Raw genomic sequence first — 23,089 nt, forward strand, 5'->3', positions numbered from 1 at the left:
GAGCATGAATTATGATTAGTCTCCCTTTGGAATCAACATGCCCAGAGCAGGAGTTTACTGCACAGCTGGTGGTTAGATAAGCAATCCTTTGGCAAGAGCCGTAGAGGTGAGGGACTGCTGTGATTGTCTTTATGCCTGTCAACAGAGTTTATCATCGAGTACGAGGAGAGTCAGTGGGAGCCGGGCAATTGGAAGGAGCTGCTCCGAGTCCCCGGGAACCGCAACTCGGCCGTCCTTAAACTCCACGGCCACGTCGACTATAGCTTCCGCGTGGCCGGCGTCAACGGCGTGGGGAAGGGTCCTGTCAGCGAGCCCACGGGGAGATACAAAACCCCAGCGGCAGGTCTGAAGAGTCCTCCTTCCTTCCTTCCTTACGCTCTTGTTTAATATACTTTTTTGTAGGCGTGGGTATAAATGGTATGCATTGACGTCACTGCCACCTGGGGCCACGCCCCCTGAGTGGCAAAAACACAGTGTAATCTATCAGTAAATACAGTGAAACTGGGAAAAATGTGGATTATCAGATCAAATTAAGGACAGTTGGACTCAACAATAATCCATACGAATTAGTATGGATTTGGAAAAGTGGATTAGCCTCAGTTCCAGTTAGTTCAAGTTAGCTTTAGGTCATTTCAGTTATGATAAATGTAGCTAAACAGAAGATGCTAACGCTAGGAGCTTTACTGAGAAGTAATTTTGGCCATACAATATTGTAGCATTAAAAGGATAACGAGGAGCATTTTATTGTTATTTATTGTTGAAACCGAAATAGTTACTGCCGTAACTACGCCAAAATGACTTAATCAAAAAATACAGCATAAATTAATATTACCCGACACTGAACCACAACACCAGGTTTCTGTGCCCAGATTTCAGTTGTTTCTTCATAATGCAGTGATACATTTATTTCTCTTTTTTTTGGCAGATATCTCTAAAAATATATCTCTGGCTGCTTTTCAAATCTGTTGGTTCAGTCAATCACACAACAGCACCTTTTTTAAAATTAAAATTAAAATTAAACTAATCTCCATGTCACTTTTTGCCACTCAGTGGCCGTAACCATGGAGACTTCACTTGCTGTGATGTCACATGCATACCTTCTATTGGCAAGGACTTCACGATACATATCACGATACTTGAGTCACGATACGATACATTATTGCTATATATTATGATATTGCGATATATTGCAATATTCTTCGTAGTTCACTGAGAAATTTTAAGTGCAACTTAAATTACACATTGTATATATGTACATCAGATGACAGTGATAATTCATTGGATGAATTGAGTCAATTGTATTGCACTGTATCGTGATATATTGCCATATCGATATTTTTTCCCACACCTACTTTTTTGATAAGGTCCACTCCAGGCTACTGGAGCCGCCAACACCGCCGCTCTGTGAACTTTAAAACCTCAGCCCCCGCTACATAATTGATTCCACTCTTGTTGAAAACCTGCTCTCTTGTGCGCCCGTTTCACTCGGGGTTTCTTCCGCTAACAATGCCAACAAAAATCTATATCCCTTCTTTTCCACAGCCCCCGACAAGAACCCTGAAAATATCAAAATCGAAGGTCATTTGCCGCATGAAATGAATATCAACTGGGAGGTAAGTAAAAGAGTTTGGTCTGTTATTATCCCCTTACTCTGAATTCCTCAACGTGGCACGCCTTTGCAAAGTGAATTATTCACTTCTGCTACAGTTTTTGTCAGTCAAAGAATTTCCCTAAGAGAGCAGAGATGAAGTGTTATCAATCTTTCATAGACAATTACCAATAGGATTTTATTTTAGAAATGGATATGGCCCATTTTTGATATTTCATTCTTCAGTTCAAATCTTTAGAAAAGCTTTTTTTTTTCTTCTTTCGATCACCGTGAATGAATTTCCATTGGAAGCTGCTCTTTTTCTTTGATTAGAAAGAGAAAGGGAGGCTGTGAAAAGGACAATTTTCTTTTAACACTCACGGTAATATATTCGGCTTTATTGTAGAAAGATGAATCTCCCCTTCACTTATTATCCGGTGGCTCTGTCATGGTAACGTCGCTCCTGAACCCTGGATTCATGAGCTCTCCCACTGTTAATGATTTGCTTTTCTGGATAATGGTATCTCATTCTATTTCTCACGGTCCCACCTCTATGAGGAGGCGAATCTTTTCATCTACAATGTCTCAGCAAGCCCCGTATCAAAGAAAAGCCTCGCTGCAAGACCAGGTCAATTGTTCCATTGTTTTATTAGACAGTTGGATAAAGCAGAGCCAGCGTTTCCAAGCACAGTTCACTGGTCTAGCTTGTCATTTTAATCCCATGGATATAGTGACGTTGAGCTGGCAAATACAAGAAGCTTCTTATGCAACTGCGAGCGTCTCAATGAAACCCTTCAGGCTGTAGTTCTTTATTTCCTTTTTTCTACTTTTGCTTTTATTCTTTCTGTTATTTAAGTCTCGAAAAATCATTGGGGTTTCGCTCATTTGCAATGATGTCGGGGTACAAGAACATAGAAATACAAAATAACAAACTAAAACATTAGGAGACACTACTCAGAGCTCCGTGAAGCAGGTGCACACTAAGGTATTTTGAGGGCAATGTCTTAAAGCATAGGTCTTCAAAATGATGATAATAATGTATAATTATAAATAGCACTAGGTCAAGTTTAATATTGAACACATACACACATATAGTAGGTAGGGGGTCCCTACCATCAGTTTGGGGGTCAGTGGCCTGAAAAACATTGAAGACCCCTGTCTTAAAGTGCCCAGGAGTAATGAGAGTGTCAATCATGAGAATATTTTGGAGATGGTTCCACGCTGTTGGCTGCACAAAAACTAAAAGCAGATTTTCCTAGTTCACAGTGAACCAGTGGAACTTGAAGTGTAAGAAAGATTTTTGAGCATGTTTGTCCCACCTCTGTGCAACAGACGTCCAACCAATGTTGTTGTACAGAAAGGGGCTGATAGAAAGATTGCCTCAATCTGCAATTCTGCAATCTGCTGAACAATACAAAACAGTGTCATCTGCGTAAAGATGAGCAATACAGTTGTCTAGTGCAAAGACAATATAATTTATATACATTTTAAATAGAGCGGGTCCCAGAACAGATCCTTGTGGGACACTTTTTGATATTGATAATAATTCTGATCGGAAGTTTCCATTCTTCCCCACAGGTAATTCTTTTTATACTTTTACAACTACTTTAGCACTTTCTATTGCTTTCTTTTGTCGTTCAGCCGTTGTTACCCATTGAGCACAACGGCCCCGGTCTGGAGTACAAGGTGAGTTACAGGCGACAGGATGTGGAGGAAGACTGGAAGGAGCACACGGTGAAGAGGCACTCATTCGTCGTTGGGAACACCCCCACCTTTGTGCCCTACGAAATCAAGATCCAAGCCAGGAACCATCAGGGCTGGGGGCCCGAACCCAAGATAGTGACCGGTTATTCAGGAGAAGACTGTGAGTAGCAAACTTTAATCACCTGATATCTTTTTACTTAAAGGAAAAAAATCACAGTTCACAGTGCATTACACTGATCAATTTTGAGATTGTTTGCTATTTAGCTGCATTAACAAATGAATTTATTCAAACTTTAATGTGATATTTTGATATTACATGATGTTGATATGATTATATGATGTGTTGTGAAGGATTTGAGTAGATTTGGTTTTGGTACATAGTGGTTTCCAATAAAAGTATACATAATTTTACGACGTAAAACTTTAAAATCAAATTCTCTGCTACTCTGAGCCAGAAATCTCCACTTCAGTAGCACTTACAAATACCAAACTTTCCAGATTTGTTTCCAACTGCATTCTGCAGGTATTTACAGAGGAGATTTTAAATATATCATTCAGACCCTGATTTTGTGATTTATGTAGTGATAAAAGGAGATAACCAAAATTCCCTCTGTTAGTACCTGGAAATATAATATGTTGACAAAATAAAACAAGAATTTTGAACCTCACTTTAGCCATTATTCAGATTTCTGGAAATGTATGCAAATGAGCGCATATTAGACTTATTTGAGATAGCTCCTCATTTGCATATTTAAATATACATTCACAGAAAACTTGTAATACAAAAAAATATTGTATTTATGTAAGTAATCAACTGCAGAAGTTTCATGGTCTTATCTATTTGTTAAGGCGAGACTCTACAGGTGAATAGGGTAACATTTTTAACTAAGTGTCCCTGACTCTTCAGGTCCCCTCATCTTTAAAGAGCATTTCATTATCACCAGCACGGCTCTAATTAATCTACTGGGCAGACAAAGGTAGCTGCAAGCCAGTAAACATCCAGACCACTGAGCAGCTAAAGAAACAAATATTTTGTGCGGTGGAGACCAAAATAGAGCTCACAGCAACATCTGCTCATTCTGTTCATCTGCAGCAACAATAGTCACTGTTTTATGTGTTTAATGTAGCTTCCTGTCTGCCAGATCGCTGGATGTTGCCATGTTATTTAGTGTATTAGAGGCATCAACATGTAACAGTATAAAAGGCAGAAATACGAAGGAGCTGGTATCAAGGATCATAAGACTTATTATTTAACACTTGTCATAAATGGTGTTATTTAGCCTGTGATGGCATCTGTCTATGCTCTGATGGTTTTAATCAGCTGATGCAGCCTTTTCTTAAGAAGAGAAGATAAAAGTGACCAACCTGTATGCAGTTTATTGACATACACCGATCAGGCATAACATTATGACTACCTTTCTAATATCGTGTAGATGTCCCTTGTTCCTCCAAAACAGTTGTGACTCATCAGAGAATGGACATGTGCCATCTGAGGATGTCCTGTGGTGTCTGGAGACAGGGTGTTGTTTGGGATCTAGTGAATTTGGAGGCCAGGTCGACACCTTGTGCTGTTCTTCATGTTTTTTAAGTTGTTCCTAAAGCGTTTTTTTGTGTATGTCTGTGTCAGGCTGCATACTGATGGGGAGTGTCATTGCTATGGGGGTGGGGGTGTCTCGACTGGTCTAGGTGGGAGCTACATGTCTAAGTAGCATCCACACCAATGAATGCCACGTCCAAAAGTTTCCCAGCAGAACACTGAATTGTCACAAGATGTTATGTACCTCTCTTGTCAGTAGTCATAATGTTGTGGCTGGTTAGTTTACACTTTAATGGTTCACAGTTGTTTCACCTCTTGTTGCCATTTCTGGTGCAAATCATCTAGTGTGTCTTTACGACATGGTTTCTATAGAGAAGCTACACAGTTTAGTTAAACAGACTTTAATTTCTGTGCAGTTCTGGTATTTATTTTTATTTTTTATGTTGAATTAATATGCAAGCAGGCTTGTGAAGTTATTTATTTATATGCTTTGCAATTTTGTTGAAATGTTTCACACTGAGGGTCTGACTTTGTCTGAGTTTCAAGGTTGTAGACTGCAGCAACTCCAGTGTTCTCAAGAGAACAGCCTCTACAGACATTTATTGTATTTCTTTTGTTTAGCTTTCTTCTGGACTTGTCCTCAGGAGGTCACCTCAGGTCATTACACTTCCTCTGGTCCAGTGGTGTTAGGAACCGTAGTATTCACCCCCTTCAGCTCGACGGTCCTTTGACATCATAGAGCTTCCTTCCTCATAGGTTGTCGCTGTTAAAGTGGTGATCGCTAATCGTAGCTTCCTAAATAGTATTTTGTCTTATTTTGACAGATCCCTACCGACGTAGCTTTAAATAAAAATAATTCATGTTTGTTTCCCCCCCAGAGTGACTCAGTCTGGTCTTGCCTCACTGCTCTGTTTTTACTTGACTTACTTGCAGCGTACTGTGGAGTCTAATGAGTGTTTGCCTTTGCAGTTCCCTCTGCAGCGCCTGATGATGTAGCTGTGGAGGTGATGAACAGCTCAGTGGTCAAGGTTAGCTGGACACGAGTACACAAGGACAAGCTACATGGACATCTGGGAGGCTACAGGGTAATACCTCAAAAACAGACCTTTTCTTTTAGACACAGTTTAAAAGGAGCGGCCATGACCTTGCTCTGAACGTTTGCTTCCCTCACCCCACTCTGTCTGCTTTTACTTGGCCCGCTCGATGTTTTTCTGCACGCCGCGTTCCCTCCTGGTGATACATATGCATGATGCTCGAAAAGTTGGACGCCTTGTAGCCGCCGCTGACGGTGGCCCTGCGTGTCTTTCTTCTCACGTAGGTAAACTGGTGGCGTCTGCGCAGCCTGGTGAACTCGAAGAAGAGCCACGGAGACAAACACACGCTGGCGATCCCCGGGGATCGGAACCACGCCACGGTACCGGGACTCACGCCCTTCTCCGAGTACAGCCTCATCGTCATGACCTTCAACGGGAGGGGCAACGGCCCAGGAAGCCATCCCGTCAACTTCAAAACCCCAGAGGGAGGTAGGATAGTGGGAAAAAAAAAAAAAAACAGCATGAAGCGTATTGATTCGCAACTACTGAAGGGAAAGACTAATAATAGCAAAAGAAACTGGGTTGCAGAATTCGACTGCTTACTCTGTGTGTGTGTGTGTGTGTGTGTGTGTGTGTGTGTGTGTGTGTGTGTGTGTGTGTGTGTGTTACCTTCTCGGCCCCTACAGTCCCAGAGAAAAATGCTGTTTTCAGGGTCACAGATGTACAGAGGCACACCGTGTCTCTGGCCTGGGCCCCGCCATTGGAGCCTAATGGGATTCTCACTGGATACCTCCTGGAGTACCAGCTCAGTACGTATCCACAAGCCTTGTCCTCATGCCTAATTATATCAACTATAGGGATGGGTATCGTTAAGGGTTTTATCCGGTGCTTAAAGAATGAAAACATACAAACTTTGTCCAAAAACGATGCCATTTTATTTGTGGTACTCGTAGTCAGATGCTGAATCTAATTCCAGGTGTTACCTCCCTTGTTGCAGGTTGCAAACTTTTGGCAAACATTTGGCCTTAGGCATTTAAGGTTCACTTCCCTCCATGTAGGTGAAAAACTGATTCGATGTCACGTGAAGTGATGGGCATCGATAACTGGTTCTTCTAAAGAACCAACTCCAACTGATCTAATAAATCGATATCATTAGCCTACATGCTTATTGATTCCCCTTATCGATACTTTTCATGCTGAATTTTTACATCCCAGTCCAGACGGTGGCTTGGTAATGCACCTAAAACTTAAGCAGTTTGCCAACTTCCATAAAACGAAAGAAGAAGAAGAATCTTTATGTCAAAGCACGTCATTCACATCAGGACAAGGAAGACTTGCTGGCAGAGAGACTGAAACGGTGGCTACATTTCATTAGAAGGGACTTTAACGGCACAACGTGCAACTTATGCAGCACCGGAATTTCAAGCAAAGGCGACAACGCCACCAACACGATAGAGAATATGTAAATGACGCAATGTATTAAATACAGAGAGTGTAATGTGTTTGACAATCTCCGGTCAACGAGTGCAGCTACTTAGTTACACAGAGCAGAGTTAGTGAGGATCCAATGACTAGTTTTATATTTGTTTTCTTACACAAGTGAAACTACACAAAACCATGAATTCCTACTTTTTCTAAATCAAAAATTCACAGGAGGAATTGATAAGGGACCTGATAAAGAATCGGATCGATAAGCAGAATCGATAATGGCACCGGTATCAATAAAATCCTATCGATGCCCATACTTAGCTCCTTTATTGAAAATTTGTAAAGTGCAAATAACAAAAAAATGTCCTATGCTACACTTGACTAAGGGGACCGTAATTAAAAATTCAATGGCACTGAAACGAAGCACCGAAATCTGGGTGGCTTTTTGTTCTGGTTGCTACCGTTAGCATCAGCACTAAGTATCGGTACCCATCCCTAATCAACTACGATGATGACAGATGATGACTCTTTTCTTGCATTTAATCGTGTTTGCATACCTGTGCTTCTCTTTCGCTTTCACCATCTAAAGGAAAACCCGCAAGCCATATATTTCAATTTGACTATGCATCAGCATGCTGAACAGCTTCAGTGTAATACGCCATGTCTTCCTCTAAGATGCACTGCAACGACGCAGACGAGAGTGTGCAGTGTTTGTATGGGAAAGGAAGGTGTGATTGTGTAACCCGTGATCCTCGGGATGAAAAATCATTGCTCTGAAAAGGCCGGGGTCAGACCGTGCGTATAGGAGACATGTCGGAGGTGGGGGTAGTGCTGACCAAAGCCACGGTGTCGCAGTCTGTTAAGATCCGGCTGCTTTGCTGACCCCATCCTGTCTGCAGGGGACATCTTCAGCATAGCTCACAGCCCCCGGGGGACATAGTCACCGAACACATCCCGTGTGTTGACACACACATCGCTGTCCTTAAACAAAAGTCATAACGGGAGCTAATGGCTAACTTCAAACAGCGCCGCCTCTCCCGGGTAATTGAGGTTGATCTGGCGGCTGCAGCGAGCGTCATACAGTATTTCACGAGAGGACGTTTTCATTGTGCCACAGCAGTTAAGCGTATGGACCCTTCGAAGTGTGACTTTTCTTTTAACGTTTTTCTTTGACGCCCCCCCTCCCAAAAGGAAGTGGTGTGTGAAGCGTTGAGGATAATGCAGCCAGCTGTCAGGGCAACCTCGGCGATTCAAGTGGAATCTCAAACGAGGACGCAGCTGTTAACAGCAGCCTTTAAAAGCGACGTCACATCTCAGGATTGTGTTGTGTTGTTTAACACACCGAGCATGATTGGAGATAAAAAAAAACAAATAATAAAAGAAAAACTCCAATCACACACGTTGTCACCAAAGACAATCAACGATGCCGTTTCCTGTACCAGTGCATTTTGCGGTGGTTATAGTAACGGTTCCCTAAACCCATCTAGATACAACCACATGATTTTGTTCCTTTCTGAACCGCTAGAATATAAAGGCTGAATGTACCCTAAAGTGAGTGGGTGGCATCGTGCCTAAAAGAGCTGTTAACCCACTCTAAAGCCTGGAGCATGGCATGCCTACACAGCCTGAAGAGATGGTTTCGCTTCCTCTCACGGGGAGATTGAAGACGAGGGTTTGCACTCGATCTCTTCTATCATTTCAAAACACCCATTTGTTCAGAGCAATTTACCATTACACACCTAAAATGCAAGCAGTATTATCCTTCGCATGGTGCAGTAGCTCCACTTATTCCAGGATAAAAATTATTCACGTTGTTTGCGTCTGTATTATAATGCAGATCGATCTGAGCCCATATTTGAACACTTTGAACTTGGTCTTCAACGTTTTTCTCGCCAAGGATCCACAGACTGATGGAGAGATTAAGTAGGGACCCTCTACCTACTATATGTGTTCTATATTAAACTCGGCCTAGTGCTATTTATAAATATACATTATTATTAACATTTTACATTCAATATTAAGCTGTTCAAATAATACACAGGTTCAAATATTCAGAAACATAAACACAGCTGACATAAACATACAGATATACAGTGATGTAACTGTATATATATATACACATTTATCCGTAAATTAAAAAAGTATATATATAAAGAAAATGTCTAATCAACCAAAGATTTTGCGACCCCACTGCAGTAATTAAGTAAATAATAATGAAATAAAGAAACAGGCACAATTATGGTTTCATTTATTTTGACATATTTAAACATATTTAATCTGTTATGTCTGTAATGTCAATAGAAGCACAACCGGCTACCATAATACTTGTAGTCTGTGTGCACCATTTTTTTCTCATTCATAAACAGCCAAAATTTGGGGACATTTTCGTGGACAGGTTTAGCCGGGGGACAGGTCATCCAAAATGGGGACTGTCCCCAGAAATCGTGGACGTCTGGTCACCCTTAAAGAAAACAACTAACACGGCACCTTTTTTTGGCACAAATCTTCTCATTCTGCCGCTTAATTCTTCAGACCTTTCCATCTTCACCACCACCAACATCATGTGCCCTGGCTGAGTCAGGCCTCAGTGTTTCAGAGGAAGCTGACAGCGTAATAATTGCAAAATTCACCCAACACTGAGCGTGGTTTTGTTGTTTTGTTGTTTCTAGAAATAAAAATGTCCGGGAGAAAAAAAATAGAAGGAGACCAATACATTCTCGTCATTGTTTCCGTTGCTTCTACCAGAGAGACATTGCAGTTTTTCACAGCAAAGGTCACCTCAACACCTGCTGTGTTTGTTTTTGCCACAAAGAACATAAATGCCACCCCCCTGCTTACTGGGCTGCTTTACATAGCGGGAAAAAAAATAACTCCCCATCTCAATGAGACTGAGCGCAGACCCCTAATACACAAATAAATTCAGGATGTAAAGTCATAATTTGCTGCTGTATTAAGCTAAAAACAAATTTGTCTTTTTCTCACCTGGTAGAGTCGTCTTGCAGCAGCAGCAGCGTCTTTACGTCACATATTTTTCACAATTTTGGTTGAATTTGGTCTGGAAATTGGAAATTAATTTGAATTAATCTAACACATATTTGTAGAAATAGTTTTGACATCCTACATAATACTGTTTGTAGCAATACTTCCTGAAAGTGGTTGTAATGAAATTATTTAAATATTCCATCATTTAGGTATTTTACTCCAGAGGAAAGCATCATTTCTATCACACTACAAATAAAAAAAATAATAATAAAATAAATAATAAAAAAAATGACAGTTTTAACCCATGTTTCCTAAACATTTAATGAAATTTCACACATAGATGAACACAAATGTATAACTGTATTTAATTTAAGCATTTTAAAGATAATAGTTTCATATTATTTAGATGGCAAATGATGTGTTGTGTTACAACAAATAGCCTAATAGATCAAACTCAACGTGTTGTTCATGCACTACTTAATGAAAGGTTGTTTTTAATGCAAACCTATGGTCCATTAAACCGAACCATGCCTCAAATCAATCAGTTAATAAGTATAATCAGGTGTATAAGAGACAAACTAAAAGTAGATAAACATGAATTGGTCAATAAGTAACACATAAACTGAAAGAGATTTTGTTACTGTCAGTACAACCGTATAGAGCAGGTTAGCTACATGAACACATAGGACTAAGAACAATACAAGGGACTGAGCTTAAAGTGAACGTGTACAAGAACAAGAGATGGTGCAAAGACTAACAACACAATACAGACAGTACACAACACCCGGGAGACAATGCACCTATACACAACAACAGAAAGCTAAATAATAAGAAGTATGAGTAAAATAAACTCAGAAAAAAACAAAGACACTGTAGCACAGCCATAACGTCCCTGGGATTCCTGTTCTCTGTGAAGGTTTAGAAGATAAAACCTCGGAGCGCAGCCTCTTGAAGAGTGGCAGATTTTCTCCAGCGTCAAATGATGCGTGAGATCTTTAATCCACAGCTTAAAAATTGGAGGTGATTTTTCTTTCCAGTTAAACGATACAAGGCTGTCATGTTTTCTTATTTTTTTTTTAATGGCCTGGTGGCTCGAGCGTGTATTTTGTGAGGCTGTGTGAGAACTTTCCAGACACCTGATGAGGTAAAATAAATATTGACTGCTGCTTGGAATCGAGCTTGGAACAAAACCAGAACACGTGCGAATGCGTGACTGGGGCCTTCTTCCCTACAATCGATCACACACAGGGTCCACATCAGGGATGAATCTGGTTAGTTTTACTTTAGAACATAGTCAGAATTTATTGGACATTTTAGAGCCTCAGAGACACGGACAGAAGATTTTTGCACTCAACGCTCACAGATCCCATTATATCACTTTTATCATTTTTTTAAAAAAAAACGCATATATAAGTACCTCCAGCTAAGCTAATAGCTGTTATGAAAAAAAGAAAACGGTGGAGCACAGGAAAAGTACAAGGTGTGTGTGGTGAAAAATGAATCCTTCACTTATCCCCGTATTTCCAACTGTAATTACAACCCAATTAGAGGACATGTGGTAGGTTTCCTTTAGGTGGTGGTGCAGTGGCATTATGAAAAGAAAATAGTCTCTCTTATTATAGCGCATGCACTGGATTCGTGAACCGTAAAGCCACGCGTTCACCCTTATCATAATCTTGCTACAGGGTACGATTTAAAGCATTAAGTTTCTTCTTTTTTTTTACTATTTCTAGTTAATGACACGGAGGAAGTGGGACCACCGCAGACGGTCGACATCAGCAACCCTGACACCACCACGTGGATCCTGCGAGACCTGGAGCCTGTGAGCAAGTACAAGCTGTACCTGCGCTCCTGCACCACGGTGGGCTGCGGGCCCGTCGTCACCGAGGAGTGCACCACCACCCTGGAAACAAGTGAGTGCTGGAAGGTCCAGGAAAGTCACGTTATTGTCAGCGCGCGGCCGGACCCGACGGGTTTGTTGGGTGGGTGAGTGCTTTCTAAGTGAGGAGCGTTCAAAAGTTGAGGCTAAGCAGCGCGAGGTGACAAAGAGGTTTCCCTTTACATTTAAAAATAAATAAAAATAAAATGGCACCGAATTCATGCGGTGTGATAAATGCCCGGGCAGCCGAGCTTTTCATATCCCCATGTAAGTAATTTTTATGGATAAACAATTTCACGTGGCTCTAGTGTAGGATTTCATTTGTCACTGTCATGACAGAGCAAGTGCTTATTGATTGGAGGGAGAGTGTGAGCTATGAAACAATCAGCTAAGAAAGAAAATTGCTTTGAGCAGGAGGGAAACTAAAGGTTTTGATACTGAACTGTATAATCATGAGCGAGCCGGTGGGTAAGTAATCACGACGAGCCGGCTAGCAGCGTGTAATCTTTTCTTTTCAATTACATATCATTTGTGGAGGACTGCGGCCCGTACCTCGGCTGGCTCAAACAGGAGCGCGTGATTTGATGGGAAATGAAACTCGGAAAGCCGTACGCGGATTCACCTGAGGTTCACTAACTGGACAGGAGCGACGGAAACTATCCGCGGTTTCTCAAATGCAGCTCCGAAGGCATTTCAGTGGCATCGTGTAAACTCTGAATGCTCCACTTAATGTTAGAAGACACTACAGGTGTTGAATATGCAAGTCATTACTTAGCGTTTACTGGAAGGATCCTTACAGTCACAGAGAGAAGCTTAATTGGCTGTGAGGGTTGTTTACTTGCATTCTGGGAAAAAAAAAAAAAAAGGATTACGGGGAAAGTGACTCATTTTATGTCCTAAATTGCAGTTTTGTAGAGGTGTCACATGTGTTTGCGCATGAAGGCTGGTTGCGGTAACTGTGCCATGTGTTTCTGTGTCAGTGTTGCTTCTCCTAATGGCCCTCTGTCTGCTTCCTCATACGCTAAAAACATGCAGCGCTTTGAGAAAGAGCTCGGATCCTGCCGTGTGTGTGAGCGTCTGCTTGGCCACGAATGCTTGTCCCCTCCGTCTTCTCATTTTTAATTTTTCTTTCCCCTGCAGCTTCCACTTTGGCTTCCACTACTGGGCTCAGTATGTAGATCTGTGTATATGCTCAGACATGTAGGCGGTTTATGCTTCTGCGTCAATTTGACGCCGTAGCTACGGCAACAGCCCAGACAATAACGCCGTAGCCTGACGCGCACCTCTCCAGGAACGTAACTAGTAGCTTCTACTTCATGTCCGCAATAGAGGGTATGCACTGACGTCACTAGCCCCCCATGGCCACGCCCCCTAAGAGACAGAAACATGGTGAAATGTATCAGTACATATAGTGCAACCGGGGAAAATGTGGATTTTCAGATTAAATTAAGGACAACTGGACTCAACAATGATCCATACAAACTAGTGTGGATTTGGAAAAGTGGATTAGTCTCAGCTTCAGTTAGTTTTAGGTAATTTCAGTTATGTTGAATGTAGCTAAATAAAAGATGCTAATGCAAAGAGCTTTACTGAGAAGTAACGTTAGCCATACAATAGTGTAGCGTGAAAAGGATGATGAGGAGAGATCACAAATATTCAGTTTATTGTTATTTATTTTTGGAACTGAAATAGTTACTGTCGGCCGTAACTATATCAAAACAACAACATCCACAAACTTATCTGACAGCCCTCCAGAACGTAACTGAAGAAGTAATGTGAACCACAGCACCAGGTTTCTGTGCCTGTGCAGATATCTGTAAAAATATATCTGTTTGTTCAGTCAATCAAATAACAGTTCTTCCCCGTTTTTTAAATTGTAAAGCCTTTGTTTCAAGCTAATGCTGCTAATCTCCATGTTCAACTGTCACTTTTTGCCGCTCGGTGGCCGTAACCATGGAGACTTTGCCTGCTGTGACGTCACGTACACACCCTCTATTTTTCCATTTGATTGTTTTGGATCAATAAAGATGGAACGCATCGAGGAAAGGTTAACTGAGGAGGTTCAAATTTCTGCCAAAGTCTCAGTTGCCATTGTTGACAGTGAAGCAGGAAGTAGAAACAAAAAAATTAACCCGACTGCTAAAAAAGACACAGCACCGAGTCGTGTTTGGGTGGAGTTATAACACACATGTAGAAATGGCTCGTACGTAGGCTACTGCGTCTAATCCTGCAGAGGCATAAACCGCACTTTAGATGTAGACTCTCAAACTCCTCGAAACCTGTTTGTATTAACACACTATTTTTGTAATTATACGGCTCTCGGTAAAACATGCACGACAGTCCTGATGGTTTTAGATAGAGATGTAGAGATTGCATGCTTTAGATGAAGAAACGTAGACGGGTGTCGTAGGTTTGAATAAACCTGAAATATTTTATTCGTCTGGTAGATCATTGCACAGCCCCAAAACACCCGAGCCTATGCACATAATCGACCTTGTCTGCTGTTTGCCCTTGCCATCACCAGAGAGCACTCTGATGCCTCATTTCATTAGGAAAGTGTCAACCTCTTCTTAGATAAAGTTTGTGGCTTCCTCTCTAATCGCATTGGTAATGAGCAACCTGATTATAAATTCTTATTAATCTCGGCTCATTAGCGATTGTAAACGAATATTGACTTTTATCCTAGCAACAGCAGACGGCAACGCGTCTGACTCAAGCTGAGGTAATAAATGATCCTTTAAGAGCCCGACCCACGGAGAGCGGCGGGCACGCCACGCACCCGCCCCTGTTTTTAATGATGTGCAAGGAAAATTAAGAACATTTCTCCTCATGTATGCTCAAACGTAAAAGTAGTAGTTTCCGAATTGTAGCTCACGTTAGTCACTAATTTTAGTTTTGTTAAAAATAGCATGTGTGCTAACGGTAGAACGTAGCGCCCCGGAGCTCTTAGCCCCAATTAATAACCACCAGATCTGTTTCTTTTCAGGCAAGTCAGCTTCCCCCTCACTTCCAAGCACTCCAAAGCCCCCAGTGACCAAACCCACTCGTTCCACCATAGGTAGAGCTGCAGCACATTCTCACACAACAATCGCCAAACCCTACAAAGTGAAGCCAAAGCTGTGAAATGTATATATATATGTACCTAAACCCTAAACATGTGGCTTTTCTGAATGGCTTGATAGCAAAAATACGCCTTCAGGTATATTTTTGTTTTGACAGTTTCTTTTCTTCGCTGGAACAAAGAGCTGTGATGTGAGACAGCAGCAGTGTTTTACTGTGAGCTGGGTTTAATTTCTCTGCCATACCACAGGGAAATCTAGGATACTAGATCCATTTCCCGATCCGACAGTGTAGAGTGAAGTCACTCCAACAGGACAAATATGTCTAATTGTAAGTGATTGATTTATCGGGACCAGGTCTGCCTCGTATGCGGCGGCGTATTGACCCAACATTCACCTGACATTTCCATGTAATCTTCTGCCGGATAAACGGCCTCTCAGCTGTGGGACGAGAAGTTCACGGGTAGAGTGAGAAAATAAGGAGGAAGAGCAGCTTCCTGGGCCACGCCTGGACAGTGATATTTACAGGACACTGAGATAAGTGGATAAGTGGAAGCTGTTTAGATCGTCCGTCTCAGAATATTTCCTGGTCTCTCCGTTTATTAAAAAAAATAAATAAAAATAATAATAAATAAAATAAAAAAAGAGCCTCTTGACTTTGAAGGGGCGTCTTCCAGGGCACCGCTCCCCGCTGGGTGAACAGATGCTTTCTACAGCACATAATGGCAAACTGAGGAGCGCAGTGACAACCCACAGCAGCCTGCCTTGGGATATTTTTAGTGGAGGAGACTATGTCAGTGGAAGTCATCATGCACTTCCAATGACTGGAATTACCATAGTTGCAGACTAATCCATCAACATTAGCCGGAGCGTGTCATTTGCAGGGGTGGGGACGGACGGCGCAGACGCAGGTGTCCTTGTGAACTGAATTATCACCTGGGCAAATAATGCACCTGAGCTGGAGACACAGTGGATGATTTGCATGTTTGCCATGGTGAAATGAAGTGGCTGGTGCTTTGTTGACTAGCTCAGACAGCTGCTGTCAAGGCGCACGCTTTCCATACTAATGATGCACATCAATCACAACATTAGCAGATTAGTAGGCTCTGACTAAAATAAAGTTTATAGCGTGTCATCGTCCCTTCGGTTACCGTTTAGGACACGCACTGTGTGTCATTTTTTTATATGCTAATACACACACACACACACACACTGATTTATTTTATTTTACTTTACCAGGTCCCATTGAGATCAATGATCTCATTTTCATGGGGGGCGTGGCCAAAACAGTGGACACAGCAAACAACAACAAATACATTAAAAGTAATATTAATCCATTACAAACGATGACTTTAAAATAGCTATAGACACTGACACTAACCAATGGATTTATTATGGAGGTAATGAGAACTATAAGTGGGACTAGACCCCCAAGATTCAGGTGCTTTTGAAGGCTGTTCCAGGTAAGAGGAGCCGAGCACTTAAAGGCCTTTTTACGCAATTCAGTCCTTACACTTGTTACAGATAATAGTATAACATCTTGTGATCTCAAGCTATAGCTACCAGCAGCTTTCTGAGCAATCACAGAGCAAATATAACAAGAGAGCTTGGCTTTACAGACGAACAGGTACCAATGACTGAGCCTTCGCATACTCAGTGAGGACCACCCCATCCTGGAACACATAGTACATTCATAGTACAGACTCAGATCACTGTGATACGCCGTGTTCAACATGCTCAAACAATGGGCTGGAGCATTGATATATAAAATATCCCCATAATCAAGAAAAGGTAAAAAGGTTGCAGGAATTCATTTCTTTCTGGCCTCAAAGGAGAAACATCTCCTGTTTCTAAAATAAAACCTTGACTTCAATCGTCTGTCCATATGCCTAGATATTTATAGCAGGATACAATCTGTAGTCTCCTTCCTTTAGTTGTAACGATATCTAAGGTGTTTTGACCTATTAGAAAACAACATTAGCTTAGTTTTGTGCAGGATTTAAAAGCAGTTTTAGGTGAAAAAAAATGGATGGTATTAAAAATAGTCTGCAATCTGGCAAGGGCCTCCATGATGGAGATAGTTTTTTCTAAACATCAGAGCTGAAACAATTATTCGCTTACTTGTATTTTTACATACAGGAATAATTCTGACCACAGATGATTAACTATTTATCTTGAAGAAAATACAGCTTGTCAGATGTGAAGATTTTTTGCTTTTTGTTCAAAAGGAGAAGTTAGTTGTTGTTGCTGCATGTAAAAGATATTTAAATAATCATGTAAGAGATTAGATTAGATTAGAGAAATTAGAACGTCGTGCTGGATGTTGAGACCTGAACACCCAACTCAGTCAATCAAAGCCCTTAATTATGCAACATATTAAACCTTAATAAAAAATCCACCCCACGTACAGTTGTCATTAATACAGAAATAAAATACCAGGCTATAAACATGTTTAATAATGCTATAAATTGGGCTTTTTAACATGCGGGTCTGTGGGGATTTTTGGAGCCTTGAGTGGCCGCTCGATGAACTGCAGTTTTTTGCACTTCTGCATGTGCTTCGTCGCTCAGACCCAGAGGTTGCTGCTCGTTGGAGGTCTGTCCAGTGAGCAGCCCGCCTCATGCCCAATGACACCTGGGAAAGGCTCAGATATGAATGAACATAACCTGAATGAAAAGCTTGTAAATACGTTGCACGGGTAACGTGACCTCACTGCTGCGTATTTCAGAATCGCGAGAGACGGACAAATCTCCTGTCCATCACCTGAAGGTTTTTGGTGTTAAATCTCCCTTAAGGTCCGAGTAGATGTTCACTCAGCTTCTCAGCCCTCACCTGTGGTTCCATTTCCATACCCACATTACTCTTTCAATGCGAGCTGTTGCCAGACTGACCCGGCGTCCCCCCTTTTTGTCAGGCGTAATTGATACGACTGCGTTAGGAAAGAGCACTCTCCACTTCCTCAACAGGATGCACCATCAGATAATGACAACACTCCTAAACACCCCATGACGCCATTCATCTCGCCTTGTCCTTTACTAATCCTTCTTTGCCATCTCTCTCCTTTCCCCCCCTCATCTCGTCCCGTGTCTCTGTCAGTCCCGGCCCTGTTGAACGTTAGCTCGGCCGTTAGCGACAGCTTTGCAAATATCAGCTGGATGTCCGGAGGAGCCCACACAGAGTTTTTTATTGCCTATATGAACAACCGTAAGCTCTTTTCACCTTTTTGTTTCTGATAGAATAGAGTGAATCATCTACCACCTCTAATTGTGTGTGTCGTGTCTTTTCTTCACATTTCTACGTTAGATAACATCTAGATGTGTGTGTGTGTGTGTGTGTGTGTGTGTGTTTTCATGACGCGTCCCTGCCCCTCTGCACAGGTGAGGGTCACTGGAAGATTTCAGAGGCCTTAAACTCCTCTAGGACTTTCCACGTCATTGAGGGGCTTGAGCCTGAGACTGAGTACACTGTGCGGCTAATTCCCAACAGCGGGGTTCATAATTCTAGCATATTTGAAGATGTTATCACGACCGGGTCTACAGGTGAGGAGGGCGACTGGAAGTAAAACAAAATACAAAAAAAAAAGAAAGAAAAAGAAAAGTAATAGCAGAACTAATTGACCTCCCTTTGAAAAGTCTGCACCCGGTGCGTCCTTGAGCTGTGACTCACGCGGCGGCGGAGGAGTGTGGCCCTTCGCTGTGTCACTAGGATTTAATTTAGCTCACTAAGAGGAATTACATTTGTACAGCGTTCCTTACTTGATTAATTAGACAAGGGGGGGATTAGCTGTTTAATATTAATATTGGACCGTCTCCATCAGCGTCGGGGCCCTGCCACCTTCTCGCCTTCGCATCAGATCGGCTTTGTCGATGTAAACATTCAATCAAGTGTCCCGATGAAAAGGCCAAGGCGAGTCAAAGTCACCGGCTATTGTTCTCCGCAGGTCTGGCCAGCGTCCACGGAGGAATATCCACCCAGGGCTGGTTTATCGGCCTGATGTGTGCCATCGCTCTCCTCACACTCATTGTGTTGATCGCCTGCTTTGTCAACAGAAATAAAGGAGGGAAATATTCCGGTAGGTGCTCACCTACAAGCACACACACGCACATCACCTTGCCTGAATAATAATTGGTGCTTGGAGCATCATTATAATTCCATTTCGCTGTTTGTTGCTATGAAAGAAATAATCAATCACCCAAGAAGCCTTTACAGGAATATGAAAGCTGATCTGTTGTTGTTGTTTTTTTCCCAGGCCGCAAAATCATTTTAATGCAAATTTATACATAAAATAGACCGCTGTATTGATAGGAAAATTAGCATTCTACTGTACGTCCAGCGCTTGAATTTTTTGCATTATTTAGACACGCAGCTTTTTCCGGCTAACAATCCAAACAAAGTGCGGCCCACAGCGAGACAAATGCAAATGCTGCGCGTGAGGTGGCTGCACAGGGAGCGACAGCGCAAGCCCTGTGGTGGTGTCTCAATGTTATTCCTCCGATTGGGGACGTGAGAGCCCTTATCGGCTTTATTATTCACAGCTAAATGGCCATCAGGTCGTCATGTGGGAAGTTATCGCTTCAATCGTCAGCAGAAAAAAAAGAAAAACAAAGCAGAGAAGCACAGCTTTGTCCTTTGTTTCCTCATTAAGTTCTCATTATCACCCGTTGCTCTGACAACCTTTTCTTTCATTTAGCCTGTGCCGTGTGTTTAGTTTTCTTTCTTCTTCCACTACGTACATATAAGACCCAAGTGTTAATGTTTTTATTGTCACTTTGGAAAGAGCATTTAGGTACAAGCAGAAGATGAGGCATAATTTTAACCCTTAGATGCATAAGTGGGGTCAAAAATGACCCCAGCGGTTGTGTTTTTGCAATATATTTGTAATTGTAATCCAATTGCATTACTTGCAACATGCAGTGCCACACTTTTCCTTACATGGAGTCAAAAATGACCCCAGGGGAATACCAAAGGTGAACCCTATGAAAGGTTAACCTTAGGAACCTGTGTGTCTGTCTGGTGCATTTACTGTTGATCTTCACATCTAATGCTGGCAGTCTCACCACCCTGAAGGTTATTTTTACACAGCAACATGCAGCGTATCATACCTCATAATATATGTGCTGTTATAAAATATGAACTTATTTTCCACGCACATGATCAGATTAGTACTTTGTAGACTAAAAGCAGCAGTCTTATTTAGAGAAGCACTACATAAAAACAGTTATTTACGGAAGAGTATTAGGGAGCATTATGTAGATTTTTTTTTTTCATTGTGCACTTTGACAAAAAAGTTGAAATTTCAAGAACAAAAGTAAAAAAAGAGAAAAAACTTGAAATTTTGAGCCAAAAGTTGAAAGACATTTCAACGGCAGTACCGTATGTGTATTATACTGCCGATACGCCGCGGAAGAGCGTTGGGGTACAATTAATAAGAATTTAAAGTTGTATTGAACGTTTGAAAGTTGACTTTTTGATGATGTATTTCGACTTTTTTCTGAAAATGACGGCTTTTTTCTCCAAATTCTGAATTTTTTCTCAAAGTGCATGGTGAAAAAAAGATCTACCTCCTCTAATTTTTTTCCTCATGGGTGGCCCTATTACTCTTCCATAATTATTATTACATAAAATATGAAACCATTCTCATGTAGGGATCGTTATTGGATGATTACCATTTTTATCTTTCTAAAAGATTTGTGATAAAATATGAATTCTTTTATTGATCAAAATATAATAAAAAAAAAACATCATCTTTAACCAATATGAAAGAAATTTTGTAAGTTTACACCATAAAAGGCATTTGTTCTAATTGGAGTTATTTTTGATACCACTCATGTAAGAGTGTAGGTATTTGTAGGTCATGCATCGAAGGGTTAAAATAAGATTGGGTTTATATTCAGAAAAATATCATATAAATGTCCCCTTTTTTTTGCAATAATTTCTAAGGCTTGCGTTTATCTTTCAATCACTGAGTAGGTTCGTGAAATCACACTGACACCGTTAGCGTATTCAGACAGCGTTCAACAGTCAGGGGACAAAGTGATCTTCACTGGCAGACGTCTCTTGAGGAAATTGCTCATATCTCCTCTTCATTTTGTGAGCAGTAAAGGAAAAAGAAGACCTTCACCCAGACGTGGAGTCCCAGGGCATGAATGACGACACATTTTGTGAATACAGGTAAGCATGTCGCCCTCGGAGCACTATTTCACCACCCCGCTGCAATTCAACAGCTATTAATTTTGTCTTCTGCTAGCGGACTTTTCCTTCCCATCTCCCAGTAATTCTCTTTGCATTTCTCCTCACGCGGCAAAAGACAACCCAGCATGCACGAGGTTCACACGGCGCCTTCTGCTGCTGATATCTGACCAACTAAGTAACGGGAAAGTATGTGATAAACAGCAGTAGCTGTTTATGCATGGGTGTGGTCGGAGTAGTAGAACTGTGGTCTTAGGTGGTGGTGCGTCGTCAAAGACATGGAGCATCATGGAGGTGGTGGTTGTGCCGCTCACATGGTGCTATTTTCATGTCCGGATGGAGCTAAACACAGGCTGCCCAGCACGCAGCAGGCAGCTAAAACCAATCAGTGTAATTGAAAGCAGCTCATCTCCAGGGCAGTAATATCTGGGCCTCGTTTCATTAATCCTTTACTGGTCCAATTCATAACAGTCCACCGCAGTATGAGCCCCAGTGTAATTGTCCAATCAGCGGGATCTGCACAGCACAACAAATGTGGATGTGATGAAGTCAGAAGTGGCTCAGTGTGAGAGCATTTGTACTTCTGGAGCCAGTCTCCCCGGCTTTATTTACGTCCCAAACTTTTTCCGTGACAGCCACCAAGTTTAAACCGTGTTCTGTTCCAAATAAACCACGAGAACTCAAGTGGGTAAATGGTAGATTACCCTGAGAGAAATTGTTGTGTTGTGTTTGATGGTGAGTTAGGGAGGTAGGAGTGAAGGCGTAAATGAGATTTAGCAAAATCAGGAAGAAGAAAACACCGCAGGGGAATCAGGCTTTTCAAAAACAGGTGAAATCCAAAAAGTAGACAAAGAACTCCAGGACACAACAGAGGTAACTTCACAGACGACTTGACAGAGGACATGCAGGAAAGGCAGGACTATATATATACACATGAGCAGAAGGGTTGACGAGACACAGGTGAAAACACTGAGGGGGGAACAAACGAGCAGAAACCAATCACAAGCAGAGGGAATACACGAAGAGAAAATGAAGCAGGGCACGAAATACCACCAACAACACCAAGGAAGAAGCTCACAGCATGAAAAAAACAGCATTGATAGAAGTATGAGAAAGTCTCCTAATGGGCTTTCATGTGTCTGAATGGGGAATTAATTTTGAAGCCAGCAGCTACTTAGCTTAGCTTAGCTTAGCTTAGTTTAGCACACAATGTAGATATGGGCACGACCAGGAACTATGGCTCTGCTGCACCTCTAGCACATTTCTGGCTGCAGCTTCAAACCTTCCATACAGACAAGAAAGACGTATGGATCAGAAAGTATATTCCCCATTCAGAATATGTTATAAAACCCTTAACTAGACTGTCTTTATCTAAAGGCTAGTTTATTCCCTGCCAGTGACTTCACAGCCTAAGGGCCTGTTCACACCTTGCATTAAGATTCGATCTGGGCCATCCAATCACATGCGACTCAGACCACCTCCAAATGTGATCAAAAATCACATCTCTCAAATGATCCATGATCGGATCACCCAGATCTAATGGTGCGCTCCGTGTGTACTCAAAAGTCGGAAATTCTGAGTTCTGAGTTGGAATTTCAACTGGAACGGCCCCCGAAGTCGGATTTTTTACTCAGAAAGTCATAGAATCCTCACTACCCCCGAGTTCAGTTACCAAGATGGCCGCTCCAT

The 23,089-nt window shown here is 41.7% G+C and overlaps 1 protein-coding gene across 9 annotated transcripts in view; it reads left to right on the forward strand.

Annotated features, from left to right (window-relative positions):
- chl1b (cell adhesion molecule L1-like b) overlaps positions 1 to 23,089 on the forward strand; it is an 81,036-nt gene that overhangs the window by 54,891 nt on the left and 3,056 nt on the right. For 6 of the 9 annotated variants that reach the window (XM_047583131.1, XM_047583130.1, XM_047583134.1 and 3 more), the window contains 13 exons: positions 146 to 343; positions 1,543 to 1,613; positions 3,230 to 3,452; positions 5,799 to 5,914; positions 6,148 to 6,352; positions 6,550 to 6,672; positions 12,007 to 12,186; positions 13,293 to 13,322; positions 15,139 to 15,210; positions 18,308 to 18,415; positions 18,589 to 18,750; positions 19,152 to 19,283; positions 21,310 to 21,382. In XM_047583131.1, the coding sequence (XP_047439087.1) occupies positions 146 to 343; positions 1,543 to 1,613; positions 3,230 to 3,452; positions 5,799 to 5,914; positions 6,148 to 6,352; positions 6,550 to 6,672; positions 12,007 to 12,186; positions 13,293 to 13,322; positions 15,139 to 15,210; positions 18,308 to 18,415; positions 18,589 to 18,750; positions 19,152 to 19,283; positions 21,310 to 21,382 (1,693 nt within the window). Of the gene's footprint in view, positions 1 to 145; positions 344 to 1,542; positions 1,614 to 3,229; positions 3,453 to 5,798; positions 5,915 to 6,147; positions 6,353 to 6,549; positions 6,673 to 12,006; positions 12,187 to 13,292; positions 13,323 to 15,138; positions 15,211 to 18,307; positions 18,416 to 18,588; positions 18,751 to 19,151; positions 19,284 to 21,309; positions 21,383 to 21,518; positions 21,590 to 23,089 lie in introns of all 9 variants that reach the window. The other 3 variants (XM_047583136.1, XM_047583137.1, XM_047583138.1) reach the window with 3 other exon arrangements.

This window comes from Mugil cephalus, chromosome 4, assembly GCF_022458985.1.
Source record: "Mugil cephalus isolate CIBA_MC_2020 chromosome 4, CIBA_Mcephalus_1.1, whole genome shotgun sequence".
In the NCBI taxonomy this organism is placed as follows: Eukaryota; Metazoa; Chordata; class Actinopteri; order Mugiliformes; family Mugilidae; genus Mugil; species Mugil cephalus.